This window comes from Callithrix jacchus, chromosome 22 (assembly GCF_049354715.1).
Source record: "Callithrix jacchus isolate 240 chromosome 22, calJac240_pri, whole genome shotgun sequence".
Taxonomy (NCBI): domain Eukaryota; kingdom Metazoa; phylum Chordata; class Mammalia; order Primates; family Cebidae; genus Callithrix; species Callithrix jacchus.
The window spans coordinates 38,790,889-38,818,195 of record NC_133523.1 but is presented as its reverse complement, the minus strand read 5'-3'; the positions used below and the strand labels follow the sequence as shown (position 1 = coordinate 38,818,195).

General features: G+C 46.7%; 2 protein-coding genes across 10 annotated transcripts in view; one reads left to right on the top strand and one right to left on the bottom strand.

Annotated features, from left to right (window-relative positions):
• The window catches only part of IGSF23 (immunoglobulin superfamily member 23), a 75,428-nt gene that overhangs the window by 45,512 nt on the left and 2,609 nt on the right, over nt 1-27,307 (bottom strand). The window lies entirely within an intron of this gene.
• Nucleotides 205-27,307, top strand: CEACAM20 (CEA cell adhesion molecule 20). Of its 4 annotated transcripts, XM_078360056.1 has the most exons (13): nt 205-286; nt 367-534; nt 4,399-4,545; nt 5,374-5,649; nt 6,414-6,695; nt 8,278-8,556; nt 11,311-11,589; nt 16,982-17,099; nt 17,314-17,399; nt 18,190-18,251; nt 18,595-18,630; nt 19,105-19,233; nt 24,126-27,307. In XM_078360056.1, exons 2-13 carry the CDS (start codon nt 483-485, stop codon nt 24,177-24,179), a joined length of 1,800 nt encoding a protein of 599 aa, XP_078216182.1. In that variant the 5' UTR covers nt 205-286; nt 367-482; the 3' UTR covers nt 24,180-27,307. The 4 variants fall into 4 exon arrangements, with proteins under 4 accessions (XP_078216182.1, XP_035139794.2, XP_054106006.1 ...); XM_035283903.3 differs by lacking the exon at nt 205-286 and having other exon boundaries at nt 321-534; nt 4,399-4,476; XM_054250031.2 differs by lacking the exon at nt 205-286 and having other exon boundaries at nt 321-534; nt 26,295-27,307.

Here is a 27,307-nt window from a genome sequence, read left to right as displayed (position 1 = left end):
CAGTCTGTGATCCCTGCCCGTCTGACTCCAGAGCTTTTGTTTATGACCAGGATCTAGATCACAAACATGATTTCAGCTCATTTAATATTTACTGGCTGTTTACAATGAACTTGGCACTGGGCCTGTTTTATTAAGCTCTAGGGAGCTTAATTAAGGGGCTGGCCATTGTTTTTTATTATCTTTGGTATTGACCATCCTAATCTCAGTTCTCGGTCTCCAGGGTTCCTGGAGTTGCTCTCTGCACTAGGCAGGGAAGGAAAGTGAGCTCTGGGGGTGGAGAGCAGAGGTAGGGTCAAAGTTGCTTCCCTGCCGCCACCCCTGTCTGTCCTGGGAGCCACAGTTACTTCACTGTGTGTTCGTTTGTAGCAGGGCGGGAGAGGAGAGAAGGCAGGTGGAGGAGCTGCAGCTGGAGTTGGGACTGTCTGTGTGTGCAAGCCGGGGGGACAGACAGCCTGGCACACTGAAGTCAGGTGCTGGGACCCATGGGGCCTGCTGACTTATGGGGACACCACTGGATGGGAATCCTGTTCTCAGGTGAGTGCCCTGCTTCCTTCAGATGGGGGTGGAGGGAGTTGTATGCATCTGTTTGTCAGTGATGTGTGTGTATGTATGTATGTGTGTATGTGCACTTGAGGAAAGAGAGACAGAAGCAGGGGAAAAAATAGAGCGACAGCAATAAGGACAGATGCAGATATAAAGATAGGGCTGGGCATGGTGGCTCATGCCTGTAATCCCAGCACTTTGGGAGGCCAAGGTAGGCGGATCACTTGAGGCCAGGGGTTCGAGAGCAGCCTGACCAACATGGCAAAACGCCATCTCCACTAAAAATACAAAAATTAGCTGGGCTTGGTGACACAGACCTGTAGTCCCAGCTATTTGGGAGGCTGAGGTAGGAGAATTATTTGAACTCGGAACTCGGGAGGCGGAGGTTGCAGTGAGCTGAGATCACACCACAGCACTCCAGTCCGAATGACACAGCAAGACCCTGTCGAAAGAAAAAAAGAAAGAAAGAAAGAAAGAAAAGAAAGAAAGAAAGAAAGAGAAAGAAAGAAAGAAAGAGAAAGAAAGAAAGAAAGAAAGAAAGAAAGAAAGAAAGAAAGAAAGAAAGAAACTAGAGGTACAGAAATAAAGACAGATACAAAAGAGATTGACAGAAGGACACACAAACAGAGACCAGAGAGACACAGATAAATGTTTATTTGCCAGTGTGTGTGTATGTGTGTGTGTGCAGAGAAAGAGAGAGAGAAAGACAGAGTCAGAGCCACAGAACCAGAGACCAAGAGAGAAAGAGAGATAGGGAAATACAGGGAGAGAAAGATACACAGAAAGACAGAAAAAGGGTGAAAAAGTAACTTTAGAAATGACACCAGTGGGTGCCAGGGTGGTGGCTCACATCTGTAATCCCAGCACTTGGGGAGGCTGAGGCAGGTGGATCATGAGGTCAGGAGTTAAGACCAGCCTGGCCAAGATGGTGAAACCCTTTCTCTACTAAAAATACAAAAATTAGCCAGGTGTGGTGGCAGGTGCCTGTAATCCCAGCTACTTAGGAGGTCAAGGCAGAGAATCAGTTGAACCTGGAAGGTGGAGGCTGCAGTGAACCGAGATCACACCACTACACTCCAGCCTGGACGACAGAGCAAGACTGTCTCACACACACACACAAACACACACACACACACATACACACACACACGAAAGGAAATGATACAGTGAGAAAAACAGGGAGGGGCAGAAAGGAGAGAGAGGGAGACAGAAGACAAAGAGACAGGGAGAGAACTGTGAAAAGACACAATTAGATTTAGAGAGACGAGGAGAGAATTGGAGCATCACAGGGACAGACAAGCAGAGGAGGGCGAGACAGGCGGAGGGAGGCTGAGGCTGTGCAGCCAGGAGCGGCCAGGTCCATGGATCAGGATGGATGTGAAATTTCTGCCTCAAAGGCATCTGAGACAAAAGGCATAAACTAGAATATTTTGATGAAAAAAGTATTTTGTAAGTGAAGACATGATTTTGCAACAACTCATGTGCAGAGGTGAGGGCTCAGCCCGGTCCTGCTGTGTGTCTCGGGGACCAGCTTCTCCTTCTCTGGGCCTACGCTTCCTGGCTGACCCTAGAAGGCTGCAGGAACTCTGTCGTCCTGGGGGGCTGAGAGTTATCAGCCGCATCCACAGGTGTCTCTGTAAGCGTTGCCTCTTCCTGGTGGGACAGAAGGCAGGACCCTGCGAGAAGAAAGACAGAGGGAAAGGGCCAGGGCAGGCATTCCACAGAGGGAGGCTTCTTGTCTCGGGTGGGTATGATGAGACTCCCATCAGTGCTTTCGCTCACATGATGCCACTTATCCTTTCGACAGTTCAGTGAGGCTGGAACTGTTACTACCTCCATTTTTCAAATGGGGAAACCGAGGCTCAGATAGGGAACATCACTTGTCCAAATAAATGGCAAAGATGGGATTCAAACCCAGGTGGTCAGGCTCTGAGCCTGTGGACCTAACCTCTAATAGCATTTGAGGCAGAGAAACCACAGACACAAGAACCTGTCATCAAGACCACTGCCATCATCATCATCATTGTCATTATGGTGGCTAAATATTTGCTATGAGCTGTTTTAAGCATGTCACATCCAATGTCTCATTCAGACCTCACAACCACCAGATGAACTAAGTTCTACTGTTCTCATCATTTTGCAGTTGAAGAAACTGAGGCTCACAAAGTCCCTTACCCATGACAGTAGGGCTAGTGACAGAGTTTGTATTTGTTCCTAAGAGCTCATGCCCGTATTCACTGACTGGCAGGGAATGGGAGTGTTTGGGCCACACTGGGGCCCTTTTGAGAGGTTTAGAGGGGCATGGTGTCCCGTCTGTGTTAAGTGGGCTTACGGGAGAGACGAGGTCAGTTGCATGTGAGCACAGCTGCTGGGGTTGGGCCCTGGCACAGTCTGTCTCTTTCCTTTTTTTTTTTGAGACAAGGTCTAGCTAGCTGTGTCACCCAGGCTGGAGTGCAGTGGCGCGATCTCGGCTCACCGCAACTTTCCCCTCTTGGGTTCAAGCGATTCTCATGCCTCAGCCTCCCAAGTAGCTGGGATTACAGGCACACGTCACCATGCCCAGCTAATGTTTGTAGTTTTTTTAGAGGCGGAGGTTTCACCATGTTGACCAGGATGGTCTCAAATCCTTGGCCTCAAGTGATCCACCCGCCTCAGCCTCCCAAAGTGTCGGGATTACCAGCATGATCCACCGTGCCAGATCCCAGTCTCTTGCAGCCCCCGCAATGGTGTGCAGAATGATCAAATGGAAAACTGGGAACTTGTTCTTTGGTTTGTATTTTTTTTTTTTTGAGATGGGATCTTGCTCTGTTGCCCAGGCTGGTCTCAAATTCCTTAGCCCAAGTGATCCTCCCACTTCAGCCTCCAAAGAACTGAGATTACAGGCATGAGCCACCACACAGGGCTGTAAACTGGAAGCTTCTGTTCCCTTGTTCCTCTTTCCTCCCCATGCAAGTGAAATCTTGCCTGAGGAAGTGACAAAAGTCAGTATTTCACACCAAGATCACAGAAGTACCTGTGAATCAAGGGTTGGGTCTGTGGCCATTTCTAGGCTGACAGGAGGAATTAGTGTTGAGAGCAGTCTTCAGGCCCTGGCAGGCCAGGTTCAAGTTCAGCTTCTGCCTCTGACAGTAAGGACTTATTGTCAGTCAGTGACATCACCTCTCTGAGCATTGGTTTCCCTCTATGTGGAATGGGGAAGCCATCTTGTGTCTCCACTAGAGGCCACATCATTGGAGAGAACACGGTGACTGGGGGCCCAGTTAATGTTTGCCAGTATTCATTACCACCCCCACAACGACCCTAGGATGCAGGTGATAGTATTCCCATGTTATAGCTGAGGAGACTGAAGCTCAGAGAGGACAAAAACATGCTGCAGCCGGGCGTGGCGGCTCACGCCAGTAACCCGGCACTTTGGGAGGCCGAGGAGGCCGATCACTTGAGGTAAGGAGTTGGAGACCAGCCTTGGCAACAGACTCCATCTCTACTAACAATACAAAAATTATCTGGGTGTGGTGGCCCGTGCCTGTGATCCCAGCTACTCGGGAGGCTGAGGCTGGAGAATCCCTTGAACCTGGGAAGCAGAGGTTGTGGTGAACTGAGATTGTGCCACTGCATTCCAGCCTGGGCAACAGAGCCAGACTCTGCCTCAAAATACAAAAACAAAAACACACACACAGAAACCAGACAAACAAACATGATGCAAGTCATGTAGCTGGTAAGTACTGAGTAGGACAAGTCTCTATGGGTGAGATGCCAGCTCTTTGACCTCAGAATTCCTTCTGCTTCTGAAGACCCTAACCGGGCACCCGCCAACACACCTCTCCCTCCCCAAATGTCTCCTCTCTCCCCTTCTAGTCTCGCTTTGGATCGTATGGAGTCCTCCAGCTGCAGCCCAGTTCACCTTCAATGCCAACCCACATGGCGCCACGCAAAGTGAGAAGGCTGTTGTTCTGTCTGTGTCTGGGACCCCCGGGACACCCCAGGCTCATGGCACAACCAGAGGTGTGGGCCCTGAAAACAAGACAGCCATTCTGATCTCTGCCTCCATGGAGATCCACCATCTGGGCCTCACGCCCAAAGTCCCAAGAGGACGAATCTGATTGGCTCAGCCAGGGTGTGGCAAGGACTGGTTCAGCCATCTATGCCAGGGGTGGGGGGTAAAGGGGGAGGGCTGTGGTTGTCATGGCTGGGGTGGGCAAAGTTAGCTAAAAAGCGGGCAGGGTGACTGGGTGCAGGCCCTTACACCTGTCATTCCAGCACTTTGGAAGGCTGAGGTGGGTGGATTACTTGAACTCAGGAGTTTGTGACCCACCTGGGCAACATAGGAAGACCCCATGTCTCCAAAAATAATCGCCAGGTATGGTAGTGCACACCTGTAGTCCTAGCTATTGGGAGGCTGAGGTAGGAGGATTGCTTGAGCCCATGAAATCAAGGCTGCCGTGAGCTGTGATTGCACCACTGCACTCCAGCCTGGGTGACAGAGTGAAATCCTGTTTCAATAAAGAAAAAGAGTGGGTAGTGGCCCTTGCTGGCACCCAGGTGGCAAGCTTGATTGTTGTTGCAGCTGACATTGACTGACCTCGTCAGGTCCCAGATCCTCTGACTCACTTGCACAATGGCTTTCAATGGGGCTTGGAGAGGGGAAGTAACTTGCCCTAGATGCCACCTACGACAAGCAGTAGATCCAGCACTTAAGCCCAGGCAGCCAACTCCAGTGTGCCTTCTGGCAGTTCCAATCTAGTCCTGTTTCTCTGGGTCCCTCTGGAACTATGTCTTGTTTGTTCTTCCTCTACCTGTGTCTCTGCCTCTGTCTCCGTCTCTTGCTTTCAGGGCTGGCCAAGCCCACCATTCAGGTCAGCTCCGGCACTGCCATAGAGCAGAAGGAAATGGTGACCTTCTACTGCAACACCAGTGATGTCAACATTACCATCCACTGGGTTTCCAACAACCTCCCCCTCATGTTCCGTGAGCGTATGCAGCTGTCCAAGGATGGCAAGACCCTCACCATTCTCATTGTCCAGCGGGAGGACTCAGGGACTTACCAATGTGAAGCTCGAGATGCCTATGGGAGTCAGAGCAGCGACCCCACCTTCCTGGAAGTGAATTGTGAGTCCCTTTCCATTCTTTCCAACTCCTCACCGACACTCATTTCCTTAGTGCCTGATTCAGTCTCGCAATACCACCCAGATGTGGACTTGTCTACCTTTGAACTTCAGACATGTAACTGTTTGACATCTCTACTTGGATTCCACTGGAAACCTCCAACTTAATGTGTCTAAAAATTGAGCTCCCAAACCTCAGACGTTTGATCCAAAACCTTGCCTGGATAGGGGTGAGCAGAGCATTAGCTGGCTCACTTTATTTATTCATTCATTCGAGACAAGATTGTTGTCCAGGTTGGAGCGCAGTGGTGCAGACATAGCTCAATGCAGACTCGACCTCCTGGGCTCAAGTGATCTTCCTGCCTCAGCCTCCTGAGTAGCTGGGACTACAGGCATGAGCCATTGCAACTGGCTAATTTTTAAATTTTTTGTAGAGATGGCATCTTGCTACGCTGCCCTGACTGGTCTTAAACTCCTTGCTCCAAGCAATCCTCTTGCCTCAGTCTCCCAAAGTGCTGGGATTACAGGTGTGAGCTACCAGCTACCATGTCCGGTCAGTTGGCATACTTCAGATGTGTCTTTCAATCTTGCTTTACCCTGAGATTAGGCTGACATTTCATCTCCATGTGACTGCTGTACCTCCTTTGTAATGGATATAGCCTTTGAGTGGGGAGGAGGGAAACAGTATTTCTTGATCCACTAAAGGCCTCCATAAGGGACCTGTTGCTGATGCTATTGTTACTGTTGTAATTGTTCCTGTCCTCTCAGATGGTCCTGACCCTGCTGACATCAAATTGGAGTCTGGTGTTGCCAGTGGGGAGGTGGTTGAGGTGATGGAGGGCTCCAACGTGACCTTCTTGGTGGAAACAAAGTCTCGTCCACCCCCCTCCTACATGTGGTTTCTCCCTGACTCCTCCAATCTGTCTCTCACCATGAGAACATTCGCCATCCATGCTGTGTCCAGAGAACATGAGGGCCTGTACAAGTGCTTGGTGTCCAACGGTGCCACCCACCTGTCCCGCCTGGGTACTCTGAAGGTCCAAGTCCTTGGTAAGTCTCCTTTCCTGGTTCCTCTCCTTTGTTCTTTTGAGAGTCAGACAGTGGCTATGTCAGAAGGATCTAGGAGTTCTTAATCCGGGGCCTTTGGATACTGCTTGAGGGAGTCATTTCTGCATGGTATTGAGTTGCAGGCAAGATGTTTGTGCTGTGTTCTAGAGACAGGGTCAAGGATTGTCATCAGATTTTTGAAGGAATCTTAAACTCTTAAAGAGCCACTGAGCTATTCTAATACCCCAGAGTTTGAGGAGGACCCGGGGGGATTTCCAATGTAGCTGGTGGTTGAGCAGGGTTCCAACTGCAGGGAAGGCTGGGCACACTGGCCTCTAGCTTGGAACGTCCTGCAAAAGACCCTGGTGGCTCTCTAGGGGGTGCCCATGATTTGATTCTCTGGAGGTGGGGGGTTAACTGTCTACATTTAAAAACACTAACACAACACTCACACACTCCATACACACACAGATAACCCCACATTCACGGCACACTCACATACAATATACATAGTAAACATAACTCATACCTTGCAATAACACATACACATACCGTGTAATACCATAAACATACAGCACTCACTCACACAAAACATACACACATATAGCATGCACACCACAGAGGTGTACAACTCACCCATCACAAAGTATATAGCACATCAGACATATGACATATACACACAAACCCGCAACACACACACACAAACCCACAACACATACAAAATGCTCACACATATTCACAACACATACAACACACACTCACACAAAACATACACACATATAGCATGCACACATCAAAGGTGTTCAACTCACAAAGTCCATAACACATCAGACACACACACATACACACAAACCCACAGCACATACACACGAACCCACAACACATACACACAATATGCTCACACACATACAACACATGACATACAAAACACAGACACACATATCTTACATACGTCTACCAACAAACAAGATCACAGATACATGACACAGTCACATAAAAAATATATATATTCTTAATATGTACCAGTGGACACACACAACACATCACAGACACTCAGCACCCACTAAACATTACAAACATCCAACATCAGACACTCAAGATGTACAACATGAAAAACACACCACATACCATACATTCAACACCCTTAACACATATATACAACAGAAACACAATGCACACACAAAATGCATACACATACCACATGCAGCAGAGACCGAGCATATATACACAACACAAACAATACCACAGACATAGAACATACACTCATATACAAAAGATATATACATATAACATATGCTCACGTAGAAAGTGCGCATTCAACACATACACCCAGCACACGAGAGATGCAAAACACACAAACACCACACACTATGCACACAACCCATTGCATATTCACCTAATAATCACACAACACACATTCATCCACAAAAGACATATATGTACCCGTCAGTCACATGCAAATAACACACAAGCACACACACACACACACACACACACACACCTGGAAAAACCTTGTGGGCCCCACATAGGCAGGAGACGGGGGAAATCTCCCTGAACTTGATCCTGTATCTCTGTGTGTTTCCAGAAACACTGACCACACCTCAAGTCATGTCTTCAAGCCCAAACCTTGTGGAGAATGCCAGGTCTGTGGCCCTGACCTGCCAAACTGACCATGAGAGGGTGAATGTCCAGTGGTTCCTGAGTGGCCAGCCCCTCCTGCCCAGTGAGCACCTGGAGCTGTCGGCTGACAACAGGACCCTGACCATCCATGGCCTCCAGCGGAACGACACAGGGCCCTATGCTTGTGAGGTCTGGAACTGGGGCAGCCAGGCCCGGAGTGAGCCCCTTGAGCTGACCATCAACTGTGAGTCACCTGGGGCCTGGACCTTCCCCTTCTCCCTGCCTCTCTAAGTCCTTCCTTCCAGTAGTTGATGTGATTATTGAGCTCCTGCTCTGTGTCAGGCATGAATCTGAGCACTGGACAAAGCCAAGTCCCTGCCCTCAGGGGGCTTATGTTCTAGTGTAGAAGCCAGACCATAAACAGAGAAGTAGGTAATAAGGTTTAGGGACAGCACCAGATTTAGGCTCTCACAGGGTCTCACTGGCCCTTGTCTACAGGGAGGCAAACATAGAAGCGGGAGAGAGGAAAAGTGAAAGAAGGAGTTGTATTTGTCCGGATCCTTGGAGAAGCAGACTCCAAGATGGGATTAACAGGATTATTCATGCAAGGGTTTTATTGGGGGAAATGTGCCTGTGAGGATAACTAGGGAGGCAGTTGTAGGAAGTCTGGGAGAGCCATCAGACTGGGAGACTGGGATGCAAATGTGACCCCGAGTGACAGGGAGAGGGACAGGGACTTGAATGGATGCACCTGGATAACCATGCAGTTGAAGGAACACCCATCAAGGCTGCTGGGACCTTCCATGTCCCCAGGAAGGGGCCTGCCTTAGTTTCCTGGATGTACCCAGATACTGGCAGGGTGCAGCCTGTGGGAGGACTGGGAGCGGATTTGGGGACACAGCACTTAAGCCCTTGGTCAATTATATTTCTGCCATTGGAGGTCTTTGAAGAGCTTCTCCTGGTGGCCACAATTGCCCGGCGAAAGATAATGAGGTGACCCAGAGCGGCAACTGTCAGGTGATGAGAAATGGGTGCACTGTGGATATATTTTGAATATGCTGCTGACTGATATTAGGTGAAAGAGAAAGAAAGGGGTTGAGAATGACTCTAAGGTTTATTGCCTGAGCCACTGAAAGGATGTAGGAATCATGAACCAATATGGAGAAGACTGGGGGAGAAACCAGTCTTCTGCAGGAAGGGAATGGGGGAGTGCACTTTTGTACATGCGAAGTAGCAGGGAACACAGAGGTAGGGGCTATTAAGTACATGTCTTTGCTCCTCTTTCCCTTTCTCTGTTGCTCTCTCCTCTTTCTTTCTCAATTCAGTCATTAAACCAAAAATATTTATTTTGTGCTGTCTCTGTGCTAAGCAACGTGTTGGGCATCTGATACTTGCCATGATTTTCAGCTCTCACAGCCTGCTGGGGATGGGGAGGTCACTAAGCAGGCAAATAAAACACAGCATGATAAATGGGGCCTTGGGAGACAAAGGGAGGGTCTGGGAAGCCCAAAGGAAGCCTCTATCTGGGGGATGTTGCAAAGGGTCATTATGAGCGGGAATGTCTACCATGAGAGCTGAAGGATGAGTAGGAGTAGCTGGTTACAGCAAAGTCAGGGAAGGGCATTCCAGGCAGCAGGAAGAGTATGCAATGGCTTTAAGGGAGGAGAGAGGGTAACAGGGATAGAATCTCTGAATGAGATTTAACTCCTGAATGAGAGCAGGAGGGGTGGGAAGGTGGCAGGGCTAGAGGGGTCTGTAAGAGTCAAATTGTAAATGGCCTCATCAGCCATTGGCTTTGTCCCAAGGGCACTGGGGAGTCACAGAAGGTTCTGAACACTGGAGGGATAGTGACAATTTAGTACATAGGAAGACTTTTCTGGCTGCTGTGTGGAGGATGAACCTGGGATGGGGAGACCAGGAGGGGCTAGGATGCAGGTGAGGGATCTAAGTGGCCATGGGGTTAGAATGAAGAGAAACGAACAGGTTCAAAGGATGTTTAGGAGGGAGCAGAGATAGGGTATTCCTCCCCTCCTGAAATGTCTCGATTAGCAACCTTTGCATCCTTTCCAGTATTTTACATTAATTTAAATAAAGTATGACTCTCAAACTCTTTCAGGTTTTTTAAAAAATAGAGACAAGGTCTTACTATTTTGCCTAGGCTTGTGTTGAACTCCTGAGCTCAAGCAATCTCCCTGCCTCACCCTCCCAAAGTGCTGGGATTACAGGCGTGAACCACAGCTCCAGGCCCAAACTCTTTTAATTTATATGAGAAATCCAACAGCTACTTTCGTCTGTTTCCTTCTTGTATGTGGTAGAAGAGGAAAGTGACAATGATTCCCTCTGACATTACAAATAAAATGTATACCATTGAACAGCACTAGAAGTTAGAAGTTAGGGTTATGTGCACAGGACACAGTAACAATTTCTATTCTTTTTCTTTCTTTTTGAGGCGGTCTCACTCTGTCACCTAGGCTGGAGCGCAGGGATGCAATCTTGGCTTACTACAACTTTGGCCTGCCAGGTTCAAGCTATTCTTAGGCACCTGAGTAGCTGTGATTACAGATATGTGCCACCACACCCAGCTAATTTTATTTTTCTTTTTTCAGTAGAGATGGGACTCGCCATGTTGGCCAGGCTGCTCTTAAACTCCTGGCCTCAGGAGTTCCACCCTGACATCCACCTACCTCGGCCTCCCAGAGTGCTGGGATTACAGATGTGAGCCACTGTGCTTGGCTGAGCAACAATTTCTGATGCCTGGGTAACTTAGAATACTCATTTAAATTCACTTTTGCAAAGGCAGAGTTTTCGGTTTTTGTTTTTGTTCCGATCTCCTCCATCCCCATTGTTGTCGAGCACACTCTGCTTGTCAGACAGCTTAGCAGGAAAAAGGAACATGTTCTCTTTCTCTTACTGAGATTCCAAGGTGAAAGTGAGTGGGGCAGAATGGGATGACTTGCCGATGGGGGCCAGGGTGCCTCATGTTTGGCTTTGCACACAGATGGTCCTGACCAAGTGAACATCACCAAGGAGTCAGCGTCTGGGGTGGTCAGCACCATCAAGGCAGAGCTCAACTCCAGCCTCACCCTGCAGTGTTGGTCCGAGTCCAAGCCAAGTGCTGAGTATCGCTGGACTCTTGAACACTCCACCGGGGAGCACACAGGGGAGCAGCTGATCATCAGGGCTCTGACCTGGGAACACAACGGGATCTACAACTGCACAGCCACCAACCCACTCACCGGCCTGGCCCGCTCTGCTTCTGTCCTAGTCAAGGTGGTAGGTGAGTCTCTCAGGGTTGCCTTCTCCTGGGACACAAGGGGCCTTTCCTGATGCTGGTCCTGGCCACATAGTCTATCCCCACCGAGGGCTGGAGTATGGCAGTCTCCACACTGCCTGAACAGGTTCTCCGTCCACAGCTGTTGAATCCCAACCCCTCATGCTCAGGGGAACACAGAACATCCACTTCCTGCTGTGTTCCCTGGAAAACTCTCCAGGCTATTCTAAGCCTCAGTTTGCTTACCTGTAAATTGGGTCTGTGATGTGTTTTAGCCCGTTTTCATACTGCTGATAAAGATGTGCCCAAGATTGGGTAATTTATAAAGAAAAAGAGGTTTAATGGACTGACAGTTCCACATGGCTAGGAAGGCCACACAACCATGGCGGAAGGCAAAAGGCGTGTCTCACATGGCGGCAGACAAGAAAGAATGGGAACCAAGTGAAAGGGGAAACCCTTTATAAAATCATCAGATCTCATGAGACTTATTCACTACCATGAGAACAGTATGGGAGAACTGCCCCCATGATTCAATTATCTCCCACTGGGTCCCGCCTACAACACATGGGAATTATGGGAGCTGCAATTCAAGATGAGATTTGGCTGGGGACATAGCCAAACCATACTGTGATACCTATCTTTCAGAGTTGTTTAGAAGGACGATGAGTCGGGGACATACCCAGGGAGGGAAGGACTGAGCTATATGGGGAATCAGAAATGATGTTAATAACAACCAGGCATGACTGGCAGGGAGTCCCTGTATCTCTATCTTTAGTTTAGTTTTTTTTGTTTTGTTTTGTTTTTGTTTTGAGACGGAGTCTCACTCTGTTGCCAGGCTGGAGCACAATGGTGTAATCTCGGCTCACTGCAACCTCCGCCTCCCGGGTTCAAGCGATTCTCCTGCTTCAGCCTCCCAAGTAGCTGGGACTACAGGTGCTTGCCACCACACCCAGAAAATTTTTTGTATTTTTAGTAGAGACAGGGTTTCATCATGTTGGCCAGGATGGCCTTAATCTCTTGACCTCGTGATCCACCCGCCTCGGCCTCCCAAAGTGCTGGGATTACAGGCATGAGCCACTGCACCTGGCCTGTCTTTAGTTTTTTGTAGGGCTGATGGCCCCACAGGGTCATGGGGTGAGCCTTATGCTGTGCTGAGGCGCAGGATCTGAGAAATAAAGAGACAGGACACAGAAGTACAAGAAAAACGCAGCTGGGCTCGGGGGGCCACATCACCTATAAGCAGAGTCAGGCGAGGCCCCGAATGTCCAGAAGCATGAGTATTTATTGTGTATAGGTTAGGAGGCAGGGCAGTGAGTGAAATCATCTTTAAGGATAGTGATAGGGTCGTGAGCAATAAAACATGGGGTCCACCCCCATTAGGTCACCTAGGCCAGGAGGTGGACAGTGCACAGTAAGGGGCCCATTCCCACAAAGGCAAGGGCCGTGTGCAGTAAGGGGTCCACCCCCATTAGGTCACCTAGGCCAGGAGGTGGACAGTGCACAGCAAGGGGCCCATTCCCACGAAGGCAAGGGCCGTGTGCAGTAAGGGGTCCACCTCCATTAGGTCACCGAGGTTTGAAAGTGGGCTGTGCTCAGTGTGCAATACTTCTATCTATGGTCAAACTACTTCTAAGAAGATTTATAGGAGGATGCTTTAAGTCACATAGCAGTGACAGAGCTGTCAAGGTTACCGCCACCTTCTGGCAGCTTCCAACAGGTTCTATGGGAAGATGCTTTTCAAGCAGCACAGCAGCAAGAGCTGATAAAGTTCACAGTGACCAAGGTGGATTGCCGTTCTGAGGGCAGCCTTCCCCAAGAACTGGAGCAAGGTCCTACAACTCCTTTATCAGGAGGAGTGGCTCTCGCCCCAAGCCTGCCATACAGCAGGTATCTTTACGATACTGAACGCTGCCACCTGGGCCATGGATTCTTGTCCTGGCATAACTGTTTTTCCCTTAAATCATGCTCTGCCCTGTGTCTGCTCTAGGCATTCCTCCGATTATAAGCTGCTTATTCCTTAATTCATGCTCTGTACCGTGTCCACTCTAGGCATTCCTCCAATTATAAACTAAGATATAATTATAGGTATATATGTAGGGAAATATTCTTTAGGCACTCATACTATTAACTATTATATGATTATATATAGAGGATTATAGAAAGGGATTCTTCAAGCCCTATTTCTATAAACTAATATATGATTATGTAAAGGATTATATAAAAGGAAATAGCTGAGTAGTAACACTATAAAGTGAGATATTCCTCAAGCCCTAACTGTGCCAGGGTTCTGCTTAGCTCTCATTCCTCGGTGCCTATATGGGGGGTTACTCACAGTTCTTGAGAAGGCAACAGTGTCACTCTTCACCAGGGTTTACATCCTTCTCCAATGCTTATTAGCTGTGTGACCTTGGGCAAGTTATTTATCCTCTCTGGGCCTCTGACTTATTATCTGTAAAATATAATACTTCTGCTTGTTTCTTAGGATTGTTGAAGATGGGTTAACATTTGTGAAGTTCTTAGGGCAGTGCTTGGCATATTGTGTTTGGTAAACAAACAAAATTATTCCTTTTTTTTTTTTGAGATGGTCTCACTGTGTCACCCCGGCTGGAGTGCAGTGTCATTATCATGGGTCACTGAAGCCTCAACCTCACAGGCTCAAGTCATCCTCCCATCTCAGCCTCCTGAGTAGCTGGAACTACAGGTGTGTGCCACCACACACAGCTAATTTTTTATTTTTATTTTTTGTAGAGATGGGGCCTCCCTATGTTGCACAGGCTGGTCTCAAACTCCTGGACTCAAGTAATCCTCCTGCTTTGGCCTCCCAAAGTGCTGAGACGACAGGCTTGAGCCACCACACCCAGCCTAAAATAATGATCATAAATCAACACATCATTATTTGCTGAACCTGTGCCACATGTCTGAATCCAACTTTCTCATATATCATATCAATAAACAATTCTTGGGTACTCTCTGTCAGCCAGTTTTGAGGTGAGCCTGTTGGTTTATTCATTGTACAGGAAGGGAAACAGAGCTTTGGACTCAAATCCTGCCACCGGGGTTTGAAACCAGGTCCTCAAGTTGTTCACTAAGCCTAGGACAGCATTTATGTCAACTTCCAAGTTGCCTCATTTAACCTTCAGAACAACCCTGTGGTCTTGTTAAGACCATTTGACAGGATAGATGGAGCAATGGAGGCTCCGGGGAGGAAGCAGTGAGTGCAGTTGATGCTCATGGGGATATTGTAGGATTTGAATGAGATAATCTATGAAGGGCTCTTGATGCTGTAGCTTGCTAGACAGCAGCTTCTGTCATTGGCATCATCATTTGTCAACCATCTGCCATGTATCAGGCACTGTGCTGGTAGTTTTATACATGATCTCATTAATCCCTTAAAAAGTGTAGAGGCCGGGCACAGTGGCTCATGCCTGTAATCCCAGCGCTTTGGAAGGGTGAGGCAGGTGGATCACATAAGGTCAGGAGTTCAAGACCAGCCTGGCAACATGGTGAAACCCTGTCTCTAAAAATTAGCCGGGCATGGTGGTGGGCACCTGTAATCACACTACTTGGGAGGCTGATATAAAAGAATTGCTTGGGAGGCAGGCAGTAAGGTTGCAGTGGTTTCAGAGAAAGCAGAAGTTGCGGTGAGCCAAGATGGTGCCTCAAAAAATTTTTTTAAAGTCTATAAAGTTTGGAATTCTTATCCTTGCTCAACATATAAAGAAATGGAATGTGGCTAGGCACTGTGGATCATGCCTATAATCCCAGCAGTTTGGGAGGCCAAGGTGGGCGGATCACCTGAGGTCAGGAGTTCAAGACCAGCCTGGCCAACATTGTAAAACCCAGTCTCTACTAAAAATACAACAATGATAATAACAACAACAAAATTAGCCTGATGTGGCAGTGCATGTCTGTAATTCCAGCTACTCGGGAGGCTGAAGCAGGAGAATTGCTTGAACTCAGTGGGTGGAGGTTGCAGTGAGCCAAGATTGTGCCATTGCACTCCAGCCTGGGTGACAGAGTCAGACTCCATCTTAAAAGAAGGAAACAAAAGAAATGAAAGAAAGAGAGAGAGAGAGAGAGAAAAAAAGAGGGAGGGAGGGAAGGAAGGAAGAAAGGAAGGAAGGAGAAAGAGAGAAAAGAAAGGGAGGGAGAGAGAGAGAAAGACAAAAGAAAGAAAGAAAGAAGAAAGAGAGGAAGGAAGGGAGGGAGGGAGGGAAGGAGGGAGGGAGGGAGGGAAAGGAAGGAAGGGAGATGCAGAGAATAAAACTAAGAAGCCCTGAAGCACCCTAAGAAGTTCCCTCCTGCCCCTCCAAAGCAGAACTCCTTCCTCACACTCCTGACCCTTGTGGCTGTGTCCTTCATCCCACTGGCTGGATTTCACCCTTTTGAGAAAGGTTCCGGCAGAAGTGAGATGGGCAAACAGCAGGCCAATACTAATGAAAGCAATGGCCATTTATTAATCACCTACTATGTGCCAAGGTGTTAACATTCATGATTTCATCTCACCTTTGCAAACATTCTGTGCTATTTACAGATGAAAAAATGAGACTCAGAAATGAATTCACTTGTCCAGGGTCACACGGCCCCAGTGAGTCAAGGAACTCTGAGTGAAAGCCAGGTTTCTGGTTGCCAAAGCTCCTTTCTTTGGCCTGTGCCTCCTCTCTGGGAGGGATGAAAGGCAAAGCCATGTTTGATCCATTATCCTAATTGGCGTCATCATCATGGGCAATATTTACCGATCATTTTCCATGATCCCAAACAAACACTATATATATAGAACATGAATACATATATGCGTAACCTTTCCAAAAAACCCTAGAAGGCCTCATGGGAAACCTATTGTTCCCATTTTACAAAGGTAACACGCTCAAAGTCACACAGCTGAAATTTGGACCCAGAAACTGGATATTTCAGTTTACAAATGATACTCTTAATACCACTGACTGAGGCTGGGCGCGGTGGCTCATGCCTGTAATTCCAGCACTTCGGGAGGCTGAGGTGGGCAGATCACTTGAGGTCAAGAGTTCCAGACCAGCCTGGGCAACATGGTGAAACCCTGTCTCTACCAAAGAATACAAAGAATTAGCCTGGCATGGTGGCGAGTGCCTGTAGTCCCAGCTACTCGGAGAGGCTGAGGTGGGAGGATCGCTTGAACCTGGGGGCGGAGGTTGCAGTGAGCCGAGGTTGTGCCACTCCAGTCTGGGTGACAGAGTGAGACTTTGTCTCAGGGGAAAAAAAAAAAAGCAAAAACAAAAAAATCACAATTTTATACCTCCCAAAGACTGGAAAACAAGTGCTCACAAAATATCAGCAGAGAAAAAGCTGCGAGCTTGGGAAGGTGCTGGGGCAGGAATGAGGGTGTGTGAGGCCTGGATCTTGATTCTCTCTCCTTGCCCAGGTCCCCAGTCCTCCTCCCTGTCCTCAGGGGCCATCGCTGGTATTGTCGTCGGGATCCTGGCTGTCATTGCTCTGGCCACAGAAATGGTCTATTTTCGCTACATCAGAAATGCCAGACGGTAACACAGGGACACAGGGGGGGAAATGGGGGCATGGCCAACAGGGGGCGCGTCTGCCAGGCTTGTTGCTGACCATGGTGCTGAGTCGTGTCTGGCACCTGGGGAATTCAGAGGGTTGGGGGCATTGTCCAAGAATGGACACAGGATATGGGCAGAACCTGTGGAGATGGGCAAGGACTAGAGGCACAGAAGAATGAGGGCTTTGGGGTTTCAGGCCCTCAAGGAAAACAGCAGATGACCCCATTCATGAGACTTCACAACCCACCCCTAAGGAGGAGCACCCTACAGAGCCCAGTTCCAGTAAGTGACTCTACGGCTGATGCCTGGGTCAGGGGTGAGGGCTGGGGAAGAGGCCGGTGCTGGGGGCTCCCAGCTTTGCCACCAGGTCACTGTATGATCAGGGCAAACCCTGTCTACTCTAAGCCTCTGTGTTGCCATCTGGAATATGGATGAGATTGGAGTCAAGCCCTCTGATGGGTTCTGCCTGTTCCAACAGTCATGGCAAAAGCAAGACACCATGCTGGAATTCTCTCCTTTCTCAATCTCAGAAAACATTGTTAATTGATTGTTGTACACAGAGTGAATCAATCACAACACTCCTTCCTGTTGAATCCAAATCCAGTCTCATAACATATTTCAACATAGTGCCTGGAGTGCCCTCTACTCGTGGGTTAGAGTTAACCAAAGACAAAATGATACATATTTGCCATGTCTGCATCTGGGATTCTGGAAGGAGAAGCCTTTTGATATGGAAGGTTTTCTAGAAACTGTTCAATCCAGCCCCATTTAACAGAGAGGAAAACCAAGGCCATGAGGGATGAAGAGCTAAACCCAGGCTACAGACGACCCAGTGTCAAAACTGGGACTAAAACTTAGATTTCCCCCCTCATCTGTGTTACCATACAGCCTTCCTAACCCAGAACCTGATTTCCAGGACATTCCCAGGACAGGCTCACTGGAAATGTGACAGGGAGTCCTGGGAAGAAAGATTTCTGCACTTCCTTCCTGGGGAGAGGGGTCCTAGAAAAACAGCCCCTTGCCCCATATCTCCTTCTGACTCCAGCTCCTGACTGAGATTCACTTTTCCTAGAAAGCCTGAGGCCTGAGTATTGCAACACATCCCAGCTCCAGGGATGGAGCAGAGTTGAAAAGGTGAGTTATGCTGCAGAGGGATCTTCCTTGGTCCTCCGACCAGGCTGCTATAGTCCTACCTCTTAGGGTGGGAGCTGGCATGATCTCTTGAGAAAACCCAGTGCCAGGACAAGTCTCTCTGCATCTCCCTCCCTGACTTCTCTGATGGTCTCAAGACCCTCCTGGGTTTTTTCATCTCTTCTCCTCGTCTTCTTACTCTTTGACATGATAATCCCTAGCTTTGAGCCCCCTGGAAATCACAAGGGCTATAGCTGCCTCTGAGGCCAAAGCTATTTCTGAGAATCTCTTGGGGTAGCCCCCATTCCAAGCCCTATGACCTCTCTGCAACTTTGTTTTTCCCCAGATGCAACCACCAGACCCTCCAGAGAAGACCTATGAGGTACCTTGCCCCTGCTGGGTTTGGTTAAAGAATCTATAGAGGAAATACAATCTGAGTTTAAATGTGACAATCGTGAGAGATCATCTTGTCTAAACCTTTTATTGCACATCACGGGACCAGGGATGGGAAGAGAGAAGCCTAGGGCCTCAAAAGGAGCTGGGTCAGATGCCAAGAACCTGGATCCTCTTTTGTCCCTTCCACCTCCAGGGCTAGGAATTGGACTGCCAGTGAGGTGGTACTGGAACAGCACATGCCGGGGTGAAAAGGAGGCTGGGAGTAGGGGTTGCAGAGCCAGCAAGGAAAAGGAGAGTCCTGGGCCAGGGACAGAGCCTGTGTTCTAACTCTGCTTCCACCTCTGATTCTCTGCAAGAACCTGAACAGATTCCTTCCACTCTGGGTCTCTGAAGACTAAGTTGGTACATTCCTGGCAATCTGTGTTTGCGGGCCCTACCTGATTTCTCTGCTTACTTGCAGATGAAGCTGCCTTCAGAAAGCCCTGGAGGCAATTCTTTCAGCCCCTGCAAGCCACCACCCAAAGCTCTGATGCCCCCACTCAGATTGCTCTCCATTCGGCCAAAGAGTAACATGGAGTCAATCTATGAGGTATGTTGATGCCACATTGAGTCTTTGGGCAGGTGGAAATCTATCACCAATCTGCTTTTTCTTCCCTACTAAAGAGTCTGTAGGATGAACTATGAAAAACAATTCCCTTTAAAAAATCTCAAATCCATCCTATCCATTTCCATCTTGTCATTTTCTACTCAGTTTTACTTCATTCCTTTCCAGTGCACTCCATTTTATTGCATTCCATTTCACTCCATCCATTTCCTTTTGGTCCATTTAGCTTTATTCAGTTTCTGTATTTCTGTATCACTTCACTCTGCCATTTTCTTTCCATTCCACTCTATTTCCGCCCATCCCATTTCTTCCCATTCACTCTACTCCATTCCATGCCTTTTCTTTTCTCTCCATCCTTTTCGTCTTCTTCCTTTTTCTTTGTTTCTTTCCTCTTCCCCTTCCCTCCCCTCTCCTCTCTCCCTCCCTCCCTCCCTTTCTTCTTCTATTTTTTGAGACAGGGTCTTTCTCCGTCATCCAGGCTGGAGTGCGGTGGCTCAATCTCTGATCACTGCAACCTTCACCTTCCGGTTCAAGGGATTCTCTCACTTCAGCCTACCAAGTAGGCATCAGCCATCACGCCCATCTAATTTTTTTATATTTTTTGGTAGAGACAGGGTTTCACCATGTTGGCCAGGCTGTTCTCAAAACTCCTGACCTCAACTGATCTGCCCACCTTGGCCACCCAAAGTGCTGGGATTACAGGAGTGAAGCCACCGTGCCTGGCTCATTCCATGCCTTTTCATTCCATCCCACTCAACTCTGTTTGATCCCATTACACTCCTTTCCATCTCTTTCTTATTTCATTCCTTTTCGTTCTTTTCCATTTCTATTACTTTTATCCATTTCTTCTTTTAATTCCTTTCAATTCATTGATTTTACATTCCATTACACTCTATTTTATTCCAGCTTCTCAATTTCCCTCCCACCATTTTATTTCATTTCCATTCTTATTCTTCCCATCCCATTGCATTCCTCTTATTTCCATCCTTAAATTGAATCCATTTCATCCATTCTATTTCCTACCTCTCCATTCCTTCCTAGTCAATGTCCCTATTTACATTCATTTCCATTTGATTGGTTTTCATTTCATTCCACTGCATGCCAGCTTTTTTCTGTTTCTTTTCCATTCACTTTTGTTCCCATTCCCGTTCTTCTTTTTCACTCACTTTCTCTTCTCCATCCCTTCCCTTACATTCAGTTCTATTTAACTGTTTTCCATTCCCTTCTCTCTGTGGTCTTCTCCTTTTCCTTTCTTTCCAATCCATTCCACTCTATTCTATTCCATTCAATTCTACTCCATGTTTTTTCACTTTCATCCTCTCCCTTCATGCCCTGTATGGCACTTCATTCCCTTGTCTTTATTACTTTCCTTTTCAAGCTTCCCATTTAAGTTCTTTTCTTTCTTTCTTTCTTTCTCTCTCTCTCTCTCTCCTCTCTCTCTCCCTCCCTCCCTCCCTCTCCCTCCCTCCCTCCCTCTCTCTCTCCCCCTCCCTCCCTCCCTCCCTCCCTCTCTCTCTCCCCCTCCCTCCCTCCCTCCCTCCCTCGCTCCCTCGCTCGCGCTCTCTCTCTCTCTCTCTCTCTCTCTCTCTCTCTCTCTCTCTCTTTCGAGACGGAGTTTCGCTCTTGTTATCCAGGCTGGAGCGCAATGGCGCCATCTCGGCTCACTTCAACCTCCGCCTCCCGGGTTCAGGCAATTCTCCTGCCTCAGCCTCCTGAGTAGCTGGGATTACAGGCACGCACCACCATGCCCAGCTAATTTTTTGTATTTTTAGTAGAGTCGGGGTTTCACCATGTTGACCAGGATGGTCTCAATCTCTTGACCTCATGATCCACCTGCCTCGGCCTCCCAAAGTGCTGGGATTACAGGCGTGAGCCACTGCGCCCGGCCTTAAGTTCTTTTCAAGTCATTCCATCCCACTCCTTTCCATTTCTTTCCAGCCTTTTGCATTTCCTACGCTTAGTGACATTGATTTCAGTTTCATTATTTTATATTCCATGGCATTCCATTCCACCTCTTTTTGGGTTTTTAAAATTTTGTTTATTATTTAATGTTATACTTTCTTTCTACTATATTACTTTTCTGTCATTTCCTTTCCATTTCTTTCCCCTCATTACCTTATTTTATTACTCTCCTTCCCACTCCATTTTATTTTATTTATTTCCACTACAATTTTCCTTTTCAGTCAATTTCTTTCCCTTGCATTTCTTTGGAAATCATGCCATTTTATTTGACTCCATTCTCTGCCTTTAATTTTTATTTTATTCCTTTTTGTTCTAGTCAATTTCCCTCCATTCCATTTATGCCTTTGCCATCTCTTTCAATTGTATTCCTAAACAGTCTATTCCTTTTCATTCGTTTCCTTTGTAAGTTTTCATTTCATTCATATTTACTTCCCCACATTTTTCCCATGGGAGATTTGAAGCAGTTTATATACAACACTACAAAATGGTGTTAAGTTAGAAATAGAAATTACAATAAAAATGTTTTTAACAATAGTAAGAAGCCAAGATATGTGTAAAAAGTAAAAATATATGCAAGGCTTACATTACATCTGCCCCTATATCTCTTATGTGTTTCTAAGCTTCCTGGTAACAATAAAACAGAGAGGTACAATTAGTTACATCATTCAAAAAGAAGAAAACTGGGCCAGGCATGAATGCCTGTAATCTCAGCACTTTGGGAGATGGAGATGAAATCACTCAAGGTCAGGAGTTTGAGACCATCCTGGCCAACATGGTGAAACCCCGTCTCTACTAAAAATACAAAATTTAGCTGGGCATGGTGGCAGGCACCTGTAATCCCAGCTGCTCAGGAGACTAAGGCAGGAGAATCACTTGAATGTAGGAGGTAGAGGTTGCAGTGAGCTGAGACTGAGCCACTGCACTCCATCCTGGGCAATGGAGTAAGACCCTGTCTCAAAAAGAAAAAAATGAAAAGAGAAAAGGAAAGGAAAGGAGGAAGGAAGGGAAGAAGGAAGGAAGGAAGGAAAAATAAGAAAGAAAGGGAGGAAGGGGATGGGGAGGGGGAGAGGAGGAGGAGGAGGAGGAGGAGGAGGAGGAGGAGGAGGAGATGACTATTAGTTCATCTAGGCATAAGCAAAGATTCCCAAAACAAGTTCAGAGCAGTCAGGCGATAGCTCCATAGTTCTAAGGACTAGTGATCACAACCTTGTCATCAGGACTAGCCAGATTATATACCTTTTAATTTTTTTGAGACAAGGTATTGCTCTTTCGCCCAGGTTGTGTGCAGTAGTGCCATCATGGCCAATGGCAGCTTCAGATTCCTGGGCTCAAGTGATCATCCCACCTTGGCCTTCCAGAGTGTTGGGATTACAGATATGAGCCACTACACCTGGCTGAATGTCTCATATAGTAATATCTTAGTCAAGAATTTTTAATGTTAAGAAAGTTAAACCTTTGGAATGTAGTTCAAATGGGGGTTAATTGAGAGAACACTGAGAGATATCAGATAACTCAATTTCAGAAATTACTCCTGGGCCTCTTGGGGACTGGAATGCTATCAAGAAGCTGTTTCTCTCTTATTATAAAGTTTCTCATTTTCATTCATCTATGAATTCATTTCATTCTTCTCAATCCAGATTGAATTCCTATGTAAGTCTCCTGGTCATTGCTTCTCTGTAACTTCAGATTATATATAATATTTTCTGCTGCCCTTCAAGCATTTCTAGGTTAAATTCTCCATAGGAGAGTCAAGTTGGTTCAGGCTATGGTATGGAACACATTTAGGTTTGTCAGCTCTCTAATCAGCTTTGAACTGATAAAAACTTAGCCACCTAGTCCGTCTCTTCACCAGTATCTGGGTAGGGGAGCCATGTTTGTTCCCTATTATTAGTAGGGCAAAAGGTCTTCCCAGAAATCACACCCAGTAAGCTCCCTCTTATATCTCATTAGCCAGAATAAGATCAGATGGTGCTCCTTGTTGCAACAGAGGCTGAGAAAGTGACATATTAACATTCCCAGTCTCTTCAGTAGAGACAAGCAAGGGAAGTGGTGTGGGGAAGAGCATTAGGTCAGTTAACTCAGTCTCTGCTACATTATGGAGGGATTAAAAGGAGCAAGCCATGCAAACAGTATGGAGGGATACATTCCAAGTTGAAAGACATCAGGAAGAAAGGCCCTGAAGTGGGTGTAGAGTTGTCAGTTGCTTGTGTGATGAATTACCACGGACTTTGCAGCTTAAAACAACATTAATTTATTATCTCACAGTTTCTGTGGGTCAGAAGTTCAGGCATTGCTTAGACAGGTCTTCTGAAAGGCTATATAATCAAGATGTCACTCAAAGCTCAGGTCTCATCTGAGGCTCAACTGGTGATGGATTTACTTCCAAGCTCACATGGTTATTAGCAGCATTCAGTTCCTTGCAGACTGTCACAATGAGAGCCTCAGTTTCTTAATGACAGCCGGAGGTCATCCTCAGTTCTTTGCCATGTGGCCCTTTCCATAGGCAGTGCACAACATTGCATCTTGCTTCTTCAAAGCCAAGACAGAATTCATAAACTTATGTAACAGCATCACATACATGCAATCATGTCTATCTTGCCACCTTTGCCATATTCGGTTGATTAGATGCAAGTCACAGGTCTTGCCCTCAAGGGGAGAAGATTACATAAGGGAATGAATACCTGGAGGCAGGGATTATGGGGAACATTTTAGAGTCTGTTTACCACAATGGGGAAGTAGACGGGTCATCCCAGGAACAGAGAGGTGCCAGTGTGACTAAAGTGTGATGAGAAGGGAGGATCTTTGGAATTTCCAAAGAAACGAAAGTGTCAGGCTGTTTGGTCTCCAGACTACAGTGGGTAGACTGGGAGGGTCCACCCAGCAAATGGAGCTCACATTTTCTTTTTGTTTAACAGGAGCTTGTGAATCCAGAGCCCAACACTTACACCCAAATCAATCCTTCGGTCTAATGGAAGCAGTGATCTTTTCTCCAGGAGTCCTAGAGAAACCACACTTGGTCATATATTTAATGACATTTATTAAGTGTATATTATAACTCAGTCATTCTCTGTCATCTCTGTAGACCTTGTAGATGTTCTACTGCAATGGGTTGGTCAGGCCCTGGCTCCTGAGGAGAGGTAGGCATGAAATGCTTAGAATCCTGAGAAGTGCAGGGGTGGAGAGAGTCAGAATGAGATTTTCTGAAGGTAAAGAAAGTGAGGAGACAAGGATATCTCCACGGTTTCTTGCCAGGGCAACTGGATGATTGGCAGGTCACTTTCGAAGCAACTTTGGGACAAGGAGAGAAATAAGAATTTGCTTCATGTCAAGAATTTAGACATCTCAAGAATCAGTTGGAGAATCAAGTAGGCAATTGTTCATAAAAGCCTAGATAGCTGATGGCTAGAGATACACATTTGAGAGTTGTCAGTGGGATTTAAAGTTATAGGGCTGGATGAGCTCCTCTGTTAGGGGGATCCCCAAGACCACCTCATGCTCAATGATTTTCTAGAATTCACAGGAGCCAGTTGCTATACTCATGATTATAGTTTATTACAGCAAAAGGATGGAGAATAAAATCAGCAAACGGAAAGGGTTCATGGGTGAAGTCTGAAGGATACCCCTGCACAAGCTTCCAAGTGTTCTCTTTCAGTGGAGAACTGTAAGAAATAAATTGCCCTTTTAAAACAAATTACCCAGATTTAGATATTCTGTTATAGGCAACAGAAAGTTCTGTTTATTTATTTATAATGAAGGGCAATTTATTTCTTACAGTTATGGAGGCTTGGAAGTCAAGGTCAAGGGGTGGCACCTTGTAAGAGCCTTCTTGCTGGTGGGGACTCTCTGTAGAGTCCTGAAGTGGTGCAGGGAATCACATGCCAAGGGGACTGAGTGTGGTAACATGTTAGCTCAGGTTTCTCTTCCTTCTGTTATGAAGCTACCAGTTCCACTACCATGATAACCCATTAATCCATTAGTCCATGAATGGATTAATCCATTCATGAGGGCAAAGCCCTCCTGAGCCAATCACCTCTTAAAAGCCTCCATCTCTCAATATTGCCACATAGAGGATTATGTTTCAACATGAGTTTTAGAGGAGACAAATATTCAAACCACAGCACATGGAAAATCCCCCAGCAATGATGTGTGACATGTATGAAGCACTGCCATCGAGGGAAGGTCACCTAAACCTGATGTCCACAGTTTTTTTGTAGAGGGTCAGCCACTGAAGTTACAGACTCCTAGAAGCAAAGCAGATGTTCCCTCATAAATCACATTATTAGTATAAACCATCTAGACACACTGCTATAGCAAGGCTCAAGCCTCAGGCATACAAAAGTACTCTTACCAGATAGAATGTCATGAGAGCTCAGTTCCCAGAGCTGCCCAAAGGCTAGTCAGGAAAACAGGACTTTCATGGGAACTTACAGGGTTTGAGCAACCTAGGCCTGTCATGTCAACCCCAAGGAGAGTGGATGAAAATAAGGCAAAGGAACAGACTGACAGCTGATTGCTGGGTCCCTCTGATGTTTACAGGAGAGATCAAGCAAAGGAGACAGAAAAGGACGGAAAACACAGAGGAGGCACCAACATAGTAAACTCCTGGAAACAAAGAAAGGGTTTTCAGAATGGGTTGCTGCTATCTTTGGAGATGAATAGCTACGATGATGATGATAATGTTAATTGAGATTTTAAAAATTAATCATTAGATGTGATACAAGAGTCCAGAGTTATAATCCGAAGGGTTGCACTAAGTAGCACCAGAGACACCTACCTATTTGAACCCTGGGAACTTTCCTCTTCCCTGCCAAGGAATGTCCCTCTCCCCTGACATCCTAGAGACAGATCATGCCCTTCTACCCTCTAGTGACTTATTTGTCTTCTAGTATTTAAATAGATTCATAGCCTTCTTGCTCTTCACTGTATCTTGAGCCCTTACCCAATTCCTGGACAATACACAGGACCTTAATATTGAACTTTGGTCTCAGCTCTTCCCCAGACAGTTGATAGATAAATCTTTAGGTTAGATGGGCATCTTTCTAGAACGTTCCTGAGTGGTAATTCTTTTCTTTTTTTTTTTTTAGACACAATCTGGCTCTGTTTGCTGAGGCTGGAGTACAGCAGCATGATCTCAGTTCATGGCGACCTCTGCCTCCGGGGCTCAAGCGATCCTTCCTGCCTCAGCCTCCTGAGTAGCTGGGACTACAGGCTTGTGCCACCATGGCCAGCTAATTTTTATATTTTTTGCAGAGACAGGGTTTTGCCATGTTGCCCAGGCTGGTCTTGAACTCCTCGGCTCAAGTGACCCTCCTGCCTTGGCTTCCCAAAATGCTGGGATTATAGGCAAGAGCCACTGCCTGGAAATGGTAACTCTTCTAAAGTCCCTGCAATATTCAGGTTAAGTCAGGATGTATGGGTTCTTGGAACCCATTACCACCTTGTTCATTTTGAAAGAAAAAAAAAAGACCAAACAGAAGACAGCAAGAGAAAGTCAGTTTTACATTACATAGTACTTATGTTGTTATTTTCTGAATATCTTTTTTTTTTTTTTTTTTTGAGATGGAGTCTTACTCTGTTGCCCAGGTTGGAGTGCAGTGGGACAATCTTGGCTCACTGCAGCCTCTGCCTCTGATGGTCCAGTGATTCTCCTACCTCAGAATCCCGAGTAGCTGGGATTGCAGGTGGCACACCACCATGCCTGGCTAATTTTTGTATTTTTTTTAGTAGAGACAGGGTTTCACCATGTTGCCCAGGCTGGTCTCAAACTCTTGACCTCGCCCACCTCAGCCTCCCAAAGTGCTGGGATTACAGGTGTGAGCCACTACACCCAGCCCATTTTATGAATATCTTAAAAAATTAACACAAAAATAAGTGAAAAAAGGAAGATGAGCTAACACTGAAACCATCCCATTGTTATTTTGTCATCTTTGTATTTGCAGATCAATCTGCGAGATTTTATATCTTTACAGCACAGCTATTTGTCCATTTTCTCTCTCTCAGTAAGGTTTTGAGGGTTTCTTCAGATGACTTATATCTATCTTACTAAATTGATTTATAAGGCTTTTTCTTGCTTTTTTGTGAATAAATATGAACTTTT